Source organism: Salvelinus fontinalis, chromosome 38, assembly GCF_029448725.1.
Source record: "Salvelinus fontinalis isolate EN_2023a chromosome 38, ASM2944872v1, whole genome shotgun sequence".
In the NCBI taxonomy this organism is placed as follows: domain Eukaryota; kingdom Metazoa; phylum Chordata; class Actinopteri; order Salmoniformes; family Salmonidae; genus Salvelinus; species Salvelinus fontinalis.
The window spans coordinates 27,803,089-27,815,174 of record NC_074702.1 but is presented as its reverse complement, the minus strand read 5'-3'; the positions used below and the strand labels follow the sequence as shown (position 1 = coordinate 27,815,174).

General features: G+C 44.3%; 1 protein-coding gene across 1 annotated transcript in view; it reads right to left on the bottom strand.

Annotated features, from left to right (window-relative positions):
* Positions 1-521: 521 nt before the first annotated feature.
* The window catches only part of LOC129837894 (mitogen-activated protein kinase kinase kinase 5-like), a 29,353-nt gene continuing 17,788 nt past the window's right edge, over positions 522-12,086 (bottom strand). Inside the window, exons 16-28 of the mRNA XM_055904398.1 lie at positions 7,617-7,753; positions 7,204-7,309; positions 6,877-7,034; positions 6,407-6,599; positions 5,861-6,020; positions 5,343-5,514; positions 4,625-4,810; positions 4,108-4,213; positions 3,659-3,902; positions 3,234-3,346; positions 1,883-1,980; positions 1,493-1,569; positions 522-1,224 (exon numbers count right to left, since the gene is read on the bottom strand). Of these exons, the coding sequence (XP_055760373.1) occupies positions 1,116-1,224; positions 1,493-1,569; positions 1,883-1,980; positions 3,234-3,346; positions 3,659-3,902; positions 4,108-4,213; positions 4,625-4,810; positions 5,343-5,514; positions 5,861-6,020; positions 6,407-6,599; positions 6,877-7,034; positions 7,204-7,309; positions 7,617-7,753 (1,859 nt within the window). The 3' untranslated portion in view covers positions 522-1,115. The remainder of the gene's footprint in view (positions 1,225-1,492; positions 1,570-1,882; positions 1,981-3,233; positions 3,347-3,658; positions 3,903-4,107; positions 4,214-4,624; positions 4,811-5,342; positions 5,515-5,860; positions 6,021-6,406; positions 6,600-6,876; positions 7,035-7,203; positions 7,310-7,616; positions 7,754-12,086) is intronic.

Genomic DNA, 12,086 nt, shown 5'->3' with positions numbered 1-12,086 from the left:
GTTTCCTCCCACACATTGGTACGGCTGGCTTCTGGGTTAAGCGGGCGTTGTGTCAAGAAGCAGTGCGGCTTGGTTGGGTTGTTTTGGAGGACGCACAGCTCTTGACCTTCGCCTCTCCCAAGTCCGTACGGGAGTTGCAGCAATGAGACAATTGGATACCACGAAATCAGGAATGTTTAGCAGGGCTATAAATGATAGAAAAGTTGACTAAAGCACAAACAGACCTGGCTACTAGGCATGACAAAGAAACATGCAGTGTCCATATTTCATGTGACATTTTGAATGACATGTAGATGTTTTGTTGTTGCTAGGTGGTGTTATAGTCAGTATGCCTACCTAGACTTTTATTCCTGTAACTACCCATGTGAAACTGAAAGAAAAATCATATTTAAACATATGACATTTTTAACATGAACATTGGCCCCTTTCTTTATCGAAAGACCCATATACATATATTACAGAAACCACCAATATGTACACCACTATTCCCACTTATTTAAGTGACCAATCACCAGTGCACATTCTTGCAAAAGTGTATATTTACCATCAATAACACACCTTTCCTTCAAGTCCGAGGCCCTGCGAAGATCTCAGAAATGGTGTACATTAAATAGGATCATTTTATTTTGTACTACACACCAAACAAACAAAGGAATATAAAGTATCATGGAGGCATGGAATGTCTGTTGAGGTAAAAATATGACAGCTGTTGGCACTAAATATTCCCTCCCTCCCTCCCTCCATATGCATTGTGAATATCAGGGAATTGTCAATGGTTTAGAACCCCATTTCAGCCAATCAGACTACAAATTTCCCAGAACACGTTTTATAAGTATAGTTATTCACAATAAGAAATGACAGAAAAACACATCCTTTACTGTTCATCTATCTTTCTGTAACCATTTCAGTTTCAATATAACAACTTTGGGGAAATAGTAAGGTAGCTCCACTTTTTATGACATGATTATCTCGTTCTCAGAAAACCGCACATGCGCACACACACACACACACACTAATTCCTGCATCTTAACTATGAGACAAATTCACAGACTCAGTAAATGTGTACCATGTTGTGCTTATAGTGCCAGCCTATTAGTGGAACACGTGACGACCCATCAGAGAATGGTGTCCTCGCTCTCTTCAGAGTGTGTGCTGAGCTGAGATTTGAGCCGTGACTTCCTCCGTGTCGTGATGGCCGCCCAGACACGACACAGCATCCCTCCTCTGTGGAGAAACAGTAACAGTAAACAACCAACCATTACGGTACAGACCCTTTGTGTGTGGGTGGGTGTCACATCCGTACACCCTCCTACTGAACAGATCCCTAGTCACACACTGACACATCTCAGCGATTCACAGTACTTCCGCAGTCCTTTGAATAACGACACAACAACCATCCAGACAGAAAACAATGAGTTTCCCTCAATAGCGCAGATCAGTTTCCTGTTTCTGCTTTAAGGATGTGCGAACATGATTGGAGGAGGAAGTTCACCTTATGGCACAGTACATCAAATCATCCCTGCAGGCCATGGTGAGGAGACAGTCCAAGGTGAACTCGTGAGAGAGTAACTAGAAACAAAAGCACAGCGTGAATTCTACTTACACAACATCAGTGAGAACAAGCCTCACGCAAACACTGACTGAAACTGAGCCACATTATAAAGAGAATTTTGTCATAATGGATTACTTCCTATTTTTTCAGATTTTTCGTGGTATAGACTTTTGTGACTCGTCATATTTTTATAATGTGAATAAGGCTCACTCTTTCACCAGTTAGATGGTTTATTCCATGCATGTAGTTACCCATCAATCAATAGTCACACCATATTTTGAGAATCAATCCCACATCATTAAATCACAAAGTCGTTTTGAAGTTCCTTACCTTGTCTATGGTGTCCTGATCTACTGGGATAGCCTTCAGCCAGCAAACCAAGGACTTGACTTCTGGGTTCGAACTTATCTGCAGGGACAACTCTGTATCTACAGGAGGATGAGAAGACAAGTTGGTATGATCTGGTCACCAGTTTGCACCATTTTTTTTTATTTTTTTTATTTTACCGTTATTTTACCAGGTAAGTTGACTGAGAACACGTTCTCATTTGCAGCAACGACCTGGGGAATAGTTACAGGGGAGAGGAGGGGGATGAATGAGCCAATTGTAAACTGGGGATTATTAGGTGACCATGATGGTTTGAGGGCCAGATTGGGAATTTAGCCAGGACACCGGGGTTAACACCCCTACTCTTACGATAAGTGCCATGGGATCTTTAATGACCTCAGAGAGTCAGGACACCCGTTTAACGTCCCATCCGAAAGACGGCACCCTACACACAGGGCAGTGTCCCCAATCACTGCCCTGGGGCATTGGGATATTTTATTAGACCAGAGGAAAGAGTGCCTCCTACTGGCCCTCCAATACCACTTCCAGCAGCATCTGGTCTCCCATCCAGGGACTGACCAGGACCAACCCTGCTTAGCTTCAGAAGCAAGCCAGCAGTGGTATGCAGGGTGGTATGCTGCTGGCACCATCATGCTAATAGGCTGAACATTATGAGTATTTCAAATGCAGATCTTCAGTAATGGTTAAGGTGTTAGACTGACAGTCACAGGGACTGAGGTTTTGAGTCCCAGCCGGGGCTATATAGACAGTATACGTTAACGGTAAAGGAAGTAAACCTGACAGATACTAAGCAAAAGCGTTAATTAGGGTCTTATAAACAAAAACGGGACAACATTTTCCGATGCCAGTTTCTAATCATTATTATGTCTGACACATCTGGTTCGAAGTCTCAAATCTCCGCGGCAATGAGCTACACGCCTGAAACTCAAACCAGTAGAGCAGAAACCCACTGTCTGAGGGTGAGGTGTGGAGAGAGATCTAGAAACACAGGGTGTGAATCACAAAGCCTACCAACTGTCTCAATGGCATTCCATCTCTCCATTTTAGGAACATTACAGTAGGCAAGCTGTGACTTGTTGGGCCACTGTCATACCACAAGCTACAACCTCCAGTGTCTACAAAAACACGTCGGATTTAACGCCTGATATTCATTATTTATTAGGCAAAGAGTGTTCGGCCTTGCTACATACTAAGGTGTGGCAGAGTGACAGAATTTGGCTCACTAAGGTACTTCACCCAAACGTACAATGTTTACCAACACACCAGCCTTAAATGGGCTGAGATTAGCAACAGTCAGACCGCTTTGGGGCGGAGTAGGAGCTGAAAACATTACCTGTGGGTTCTGATGTGTTCCTGGTAGTGTCGATCTGATCCTGTCTCCTCTGGACAGAGTTCCTCAGTAGCTTCTGGTATTCCCTCTCTTTCTCACTCAGCTGAGTCAGCAGTCTGAAACACACAATTAGTCATTATGGACCAGGCCTGAAGTAACAGTACATTTCCCTATTTACACATATCGATTCACTGTCCATATTGTAACTGGTTGCAATTTAATCCTTGGTGGTGGGCTGGCACTTTTCACTGAATCTGTAGGAATGACTTTATTTTTTTCAAATTTTAAAGCCCATTATACTAAAGTGGAAATAAAAGGAAACCCCAGGTTAAAAGCTGGAATAAAGAATAAAATGACAATACAAATGCATTTTTTTGTCCTGACAATAAAGCAATGTAATATAAACAGCTAAGTAAATGGCACTGAACCTGCGAGTCTCTAGCCGTAGATCTGTCAGTTCCTGACTGAGGGGACAGTTAGTGTGGTACTGGAGGCCATTGGGTAAGCAGGGGCTTTCTGAAACCCCCTCTGTGGTCTCGGTGTCGGCTGGCGCCGCCACCTGGTCATCTGTGAAAACTGCAGGCAAAAGCTTTACTAGCTCACTGGGCCGCTGCTCTCTCTCTGGGCTACTCTCCTCCGTCTCAAAGCAAGACTGCAGCTGGAGCTTGAGCTCTGAAAGACATTGAGGTGTGTGTGAGCAAGTGTGTGCTTGTGTGGGGGTTTGGGAGGTGGTGAGGTCTTTGAATGGCGGGGTTGGACTCAATTCCAAATCCCAGAGTCATATCATGAAATTGAACTATAGTTCTATGAGGAATTTCTATGTCCAATACAACTGATAGAAGTTGAGATGGAATTAGGCCTGACTGCTGGTTCTTACCTGGTAATAGTACAGTGATGGCGTCCTGTACGGCCTGCCTCAGCAGGTTATCCAGAGCAAACATCCAGTGAGGTTTCACCTGCTGCTGCCTCAACACCTTTTTTACCTGCACACACACACACACGAGGGAGTGAGAAGAATGGGTTAGCACAATACTATTGGGTATGATGCAGAGCCTGTGGTAAAACTCCTGGCGATTTACACATATACGACTCCCCCTGTTCAATCCCACGTCCACCCTTGCCTTGTGATTACTATCTATCTAATACTTGAGGAACCGTGTGTGAAATATATGGCCAATCAATGACAGTACGCAATCTTTTACGTGCCAGGGAGAAATGGAAACTGGCAGGGCTACTGTCCTCAAGGACTGGCGATACAACTCCTGGGTAATGTTCATTAAGTACCAACTGAAAAAGAACAGGGAGGGACTACTCCAATAAGATGTTGCAAGATGTTTTATAATGTTTTCCGTTGCATACCCGAATTAACACAACCGTGACCTTCAGTGACCTACCGCATCCTGGAAGCTGAAGAGCACCGCTTGCAGGTTTTTGAGGGGTACTGCGGTAGCAAGCAGTGTGGAGCGCAACTTCACCAATTTGTTGGTCAAGTGCCTTCTGTCTGGAGAGCGGATGTTCTCCCGCAGGCAGCCAATCAGCTCAGAGATGTGCTCGGAGGTCACGGACCCAACGTCTGTTTGCTTAGAGGCAAGGAGAGAGGAAACGTTCTAAAATAATTATAGGCAAAGACACCTACAAATGTAAAATGTAGACATAAACACTCCTTCTTTCACACCTAACATGTACAGCAGACTCCTGATGAGGGTAAACACAGTGTAAGTGCCTTGTGGCCCTGTGTAGCTCAGTTGGTAGAGCATGGTGCTTGTAACACCAGGGTAGTGGGTTCACTTTCCCGGGACCAACCATTCGTAAAAGTCTGCTAAGTAGTATATATTATTATTATATCACCATACATTGTCTTTAATTGCTCTGGATATATGCATGCTCCGATCGGTTGAGTGCATGCCCTCATAACCATCCTAAGCCATTGCATTTATCAGGAGTTGACTGTATTAGGGATAGATCCTTCTCTGGGCCCATATTCAAAAATTGTCAAAGAGCAGAAGTACCGATCTAAGATCAGGTCCATCCTGTCTTATTCATTATGATCTAAAAGGTAAAACAGATCCTAAATCAGCACTCCTACTCTGACACTCTTGATACGCTCTCTACCTGAGGTAGTGTGTTCTGGATGTTGTGCACCACGTCGGTGATGTACTCAGTGAGGATCCCGTGCAGTGTGGCCCTCCTCTCGCTGTCCTTCCTCAGTAGGAACAGGCCCAGGTTCTCCCCTGACGTGGCTGGACTAGCCGTCGTGTCCACAGCACTGGGCTCCTCTGACACCCTGGCCACCACAAGGTGGAGACGAGATACACCAATGTCACATAGATAAAACATCCTGCCATACAAATATGGTCTTGGCAATATTTAGCATGGGCTCCATCTCAATTGTTTGAAAATCTGACCTCTCCTCTACTCCTCCCCTCTATCTGCAGTGACTGGAAAATAAGACGATATGGTGGAAGCTCATCATGGAGCAGCTGGCTTTTTCAGACAATTTAGAAAAAGCCATGGTCTATCTTGAGATGATCTATTGCATTAACAGTAAGGCAATGATCTACAATGAAGTTGTTTCACAAATCGGATGTAATCGAATGGGGAACCAGAGGGTATAGGATGTTTTTCCTTACGACAGGAAGCCTCTGGTGCTGGGTGGGCTCTTTGTAATGTCCTTTCCTCTGAGGGGGGAGATGGTCCTCCGGAGGTCCCAGGAGCACGACAGGTCCATCCTGTCTGTATCTGTCACTTGTACAGACACTGGGACAGACATACTGCGCTGGTAGATGTCACCTACAGGACACAAAGCAGGGCCGAGTCATTACCCCAATAATGGTGACGGAATGGCGATGAGCATAGCGTTTCTGAATTAGGAAGACTATACACAGACAAAGGCAATAACAATTCATATTTCAGACAATTATGAAAATAATGAATAATGAGTGTGGTGATAGAAATTAGGATCCCTTTTGTATTTTTTAAAGAACAGGAGAGCGAGATTATATATATAGGAGTGGCCAAGAAAGGGCATGCTTTCCCATCGTCGGGGGGGTAAGTGGTCAAAAGTAGGCAGTGACCAGACTCTGGCACTGATGATGACTATAAAAAGGATGACGCTAACTATGATGATGAAAATAACGCTACCTATGATTATGACGACAACAATGATGACGACTCACCAGCATCCGTAGGCAGTGTCTCAGGCTCTGGCTTGGCCTTCCTCCGGGGGGTGGACTTGAGGAAGGAGTCCTTGAGCAGCTCAGAGGCCGTGGCCCTGTTGTCTGGGTCCGGTGTGAAGCAGCTCATGATGCAGCTTTTGGCCTCACCTGACATACACTCCGGCACCTCCGGGTGGATCTTGAACATACCAACCTAGAGGGAGACGGGAACAGAGTACGTACTCTTCAGGGTTGTGTTCAGTAGGGCACGCAACGTTTTGCAACGGAAACTGACAGTTTCTTATTGGACAAGTTCAGGTTGTCCCTCCCTGTTTCAGTACATCTTCAGTTTGATGCTTTATGAACACAACCCTGGATTCAGCTAGTAAAATGCAGTACAGTCCAGTATTCACCAGGTACTAACAAGGTATAGGCTACAATGTAATAACATACTAATTGTCAAACCTTTAGGTTTCTAAGAGAACGATTACCTTGAACATGGCTGCCTGTGGGCTGCCCAGCTCGTGGAAGGGTGGTTTCCCCGTGGCCATCTCTATGATGGTACAGCCCAAGGACCAGATGTCTGCAGGCTTCCCATAACCCCGCGGGCCCTGGTCGATGATCTCTGGAGCCATGTATTGCAGTGTCCCTAAAAACCCCACACAGAGACATTTAGACACCTGCCTACACAAACATGTAGACAACACATGTAAATAATATTCATACCAACAAAGTCAAATACAGTGTTCATATGCAAAAAAACATGGCCACATACCCAACCACATTCATACAAAAGCACCAAACATACACCCACACACCTGTAAAGGTCTCTGTGCAAGGGTTGATTCCCGCCAGTCGTTTCGAGGTGCCAAAGTCAGAGATCTTGAGAACACCACTGTAGGTGTTAATCAACACGTTGTCACCCTGTGAGAAAAGGACTTGTTTCTTACACGAGATACACCTTCCCCACAACACATTGTGACACATTGGTAGTTGAGTAAGCAACATACACCAGGTTCATGCTCAGTAGGCCACAACGTAGCAAAACGTTTTGAAATGGAAACCAAAAAGGAGCGTTTCTTAAGTCCAGGAAACGCCTTCTTGTTTCACTCCATTTTCCGTCGTTTAGTACCTAATGAACACAACTACCTCTGACCGCGAGAATTTAAATCCGCTGTGGCTTTGGTACTTAAAAAAACAACAACCTTTATTTAGCAACAACAAAACTCACCTTGATGTCTCTGTGGACTATCTGGTTGTCATGGAGATACTTAAGCCCTTCCAGGATCTGCCTGGTGTAGAAAATGACGGTGGCCTCGTTGTCTTTCAGGGGTCCCCATTTGGAACGCAGGAGAGAGGACAAGCTCCCTACATGTGAGAGATGACATTGGAATGGGTTGCGGTTAGATATGTAAGCGATTCTATTTAGGATTTGCAACACCTGTGGGCCTCGTTTCCCAGTTGCGATGTAACTTAAGCGTTACGATGACGTACCAAACGCATCATTATATACGAGCCAACTTCTTAAGAGAGTGTTTCCCAAACAACCACCCGGTGAGAACGTTCACTTAGTGCCTTGTTATACCACGTGTCGACACTGATAGGATCAAAAGAAAAGCAGCGCTTGCTTTCAGATCAGATTTCGCCATTCAAATCTTAACATTAAAATGATTCCACAATACTGACCAAGGATCAGCCCCTAGAGAGATATTACCACCTACGGCTGAAAATAGGCTATCGAGGCAGCTTATTATGTTTACCCAAAAACAATGCACTACATCACAGATTGGGCACATCATTGACCACGTTGTCACACATCATGAAAAACTTTGAAGCAAAAAGTACAGACAATAGCCTAGTCGAAAAATAGAACTCAATTGATGGAAATAGCCTGCGTAGACCCATGTAGGCTAAGCACCTTTTAATGCAGTTATCTCGGTTTTCATTCGAAGCATAATTTTATTCTTCACTTGTTTGTAACAATTTCAAACACTTTGGCAACTTTGTATTTGTAGTCAACTTAGTTCTGAAGGTAACGGTAGTCACAGTCAGACCGAAAAAAAAAAAAATCAAGACGTTTATGCTGTTTAGCGAAGACCTGTGAAAAAGTGACGCGAAAGGACAAAAGAAATGCATATGATGATGCACTTTGGCTGCGCTACGAGTGGTCTGGATCACTAGATGTGCCACGTTACCAACGAAGGAACTGGGAATCACCTCGGCTACTAAAGATACATCGCAAGAAGGTTCTAACGGTGATCTTAACGCTACGAAGGCTCTGGGAAACAAGGCCCAGAATATTCACAATGATAAAATGTCGGAAGCTGAAATAAAACATGAATTTCTTAAGTATTGTCACTTTAACACGGGTACATCAGTGACTTAATTGCATTGTGAAATCCATTTTTCTCAATCGCTGTGATAATGGAAACACCCACACTTCCTGTGTCATATCCTGCCTGTAGCTATTGCACTGAATGACACACACACACACACACACACCAAAAAGACCTCCAGACTTCCTGGAAATTAAAATACGACCATTTTGTAATATTCCAGTGGATTTCATTAAGCCTTCACAACAGCGCCAAGTCTGGGACCAAAAGGCTCCTGAACAGCTTCTACCCCCAAGCCATAAGACTGCTGAACAGTTCCTCAAATGGCTACCCGGACTATTTACATTGACCCCCATTTTGTTGTACTGATATTCTTGCACTGGCTCTATGCACCCTCACTACCCCCACACTCACTGGACTCTACCCCCACACTCACTGGACTCTACCCCCACACTCAAGCATACTACACTGACACGCCAACACACACACACTATTCTGTTTATTATCTATCCTGATTGCCTAGTCACTTTTACCCTTACCTACATGTACATATTACCTAAATTACCTCAACTACCTCATACCCCTGCACATTGACTCGGTACCGGTACTCATTGTATATAGCCTCGTTATTTTATTGTGTTAACATTTTATTTTTTTCTATTTAGTTGTAATTTTTTTATTATTATTTTTTAACTCTGCATTGTTGGGAAAAGGTTTGTAAGTAAGCATTTCACGGTAAAGTCTACACGTTTTGTATTCGGTCTGACTGAAACTTGGCTTAAGCCTGATGAATTTACCGTGTTAAATGAGGCCTCACCTCCTGGTTACACTAGTGACCATATCCCCCACGCATCCCGCAAAGGCGGAGGTGTTGCTAACATTTACGATAGCAAATTTCAATATACAAGAAAAAAACGACAGCGTTTTCATCTTTTGAGCTTCTAGTCATGAAATCTATGCGGCCTACTCAATCACGTTTTATAGCTACTGTTTACAGGCCTCCTGGGCCGTATACAGTGTTCCTCACTGAGTTCCCTAAATTCCTATCAGACCTTGGAGTCATGGCAGATAATATTCAAATGTTTGGTGACTTTAATATTCACATGGAAAAGTCCACAGACCCACTCTAAAAGACGTTCGGAGCCATCATCAACTCAGTGGGTTTTGTCCAACATGTCTCCGGACCTACTCAGTGCCATACTCATACTCTAGACCTAGTTTTGTCCAGTGGAATAAATGTTGTGGATCTTAATGTTTTTCCTCATAATCCTGGACTATCGGACCACAATTGTATTACGTTTGCAATTGAAACAAATAATCTGCTCAGACCTGAACCAAGGATCATCAAAGGCCGTGCTATAAATTCTCAGACAACCCAAAGATTCCTAGATGCCCTTCCAGACTCCATCCACCTACCCAAGGACGTCAGAGTACAAAAATCTGTTAACCATCTCACTGAAGAACTCAATTTAACTTTGTATAATACCCTAGACGCAGTCGCACCCCTAAAAACAAAAACATTTGTCACAAGAAACTAGCTCCCTGGTATATAGAAAATAAACTCACTAAAAGTGGCAGTAATAAATCCTGTCTTGAAAAAGAGATTGGAAACCCAAATTGGTCTACACGGACAAATTCTGGCCTGGTTTAGATCTTATCTGTCGGAAAGATATCAGTTTGTCTCTGAGGATGGTTTGTCCTCTGACAAATCAACTGTTAATTTTTGTGTTCCTCAATGCTCCGTTTTAGGACCACTATTCTTTACACTATATATTTTACCTCCTGGTGATGTCATTCGGAAACATAAGGTTAACTTTCACTGCTATGCGGACAACACACAGCTGAACATTTTGATGAAACATGGTGAAGCCCCAAAATTGCCCTCACTGGAAGTCTGTGTTTCAGACATAAGGAAGTGGATGGTGGCAAATGTTCTACTTTTAAACTCAGAAAAAAACAGAGATGCTCGTTCTAGGTCCCAAGAAACAAAGAGATTGTCTATTGAATCTGACAATTAATCTTGATGGTTGTAAAGTCATCTCAAATAAAACTGTGAAGGACCTCGGCGTTACTCTGGACCCTGATCTCTCTTTTGACGAACATATCAAGACTGTTTCAAGGACAGCTTTTTTCCATCTACGTAACATTGCAAAAATCAGAAACTTTGTCCCAAAATGATGCAGAAAAATTAATCCATGCTTTTGTCACTTCTAGGTTAGAGTACTGCAATACTCTACTTTCCGTCTACCCGGATAAAGCACTAAACAAACTTCCGTTAGTGCTAAACACGGCTGTTAGAACTTTGACTAGAACCCAAAAATGTGATCATATTACTCCAGTGCTAGCCTCTCTACACTGGCTTCCTGTTAAGGCAAGGGCTGATTTCAAGGTTTTACTGCTAACCTACAAAGCAGTACATGGGCTCGCTCCTACCTATCTTTCCGATTTTGTTCTGCCGTACATACCTACACGTACGCTACGGTCACAAGATGCAGGCCTCCTTACTGTCCCTGGAATTTCTAAGCAAACAGTTGGAGGCAGGGCTTTCTCCTATAGAGCTCCATTTTTATGGAATGGTCTGCCTAACCATGCGAGAGACGCAGACTCGGACTTGACCTCTAAGTCTTTATTAAAGACTCATCTCTTCAGTAGGTCCTAAGATTGAGTGTAGTCTGGCCCAGGAGTGTGAAGGTGAACGGAAAGGCACTGGAGCATCGAACCGCCCTTGCTGTCTCTGCCTGGCCGGTTCCCCTCTCTCCACCGGGTTTCTCTGCCTCTAACCCTATTACAGGGGCTGAGTCACTGGTTTACTGGTGCTCTTCCATGCCGTCGCTAGGAGGGGTGCGTCACTTGAGTGGATTGAGTCACTAACGTGATCTTCCTGTCTGGGTTGGCACCCCCCCTTCGGTTGTGCCGTGGCGGAGATCTTTGTAAGCTATACTCGGCCTTGTATCAGAATGGTAAGTTGGTGGTTGAAGATATCCCTCTTGTGGTGTGGGGGCTGTGCTTTGGCAAACGTGGGTGGGGTTATATCCTGCCTGTTTGGCCCTGTCCGGGGGTATCGTCAGACGGGACCACATTGTCTCCCGACCCCTCCTGTCTCAGCCTCCAGTATTTATGTTGCAAATAGTTTGTGTGTCAGGGGGCTAGGGTCAGTCTGTTATATCTGGAGTATTTCTCCTGTCTTATCCGGTGTCCTGTGTGAATTAAAGTTCTCTCTCTCTCTGAGGACCTGAGCCCTAGGACCATGCCTCAGGACTACCTGGCCTGATGACTCCTTGCTGTCCCCAGTTCACCTGTTCTACCTGCGGCTATGGAACCCTGACCTGTTCACCGGACGTGCTACCTGTCCCAGACCTGCTGTT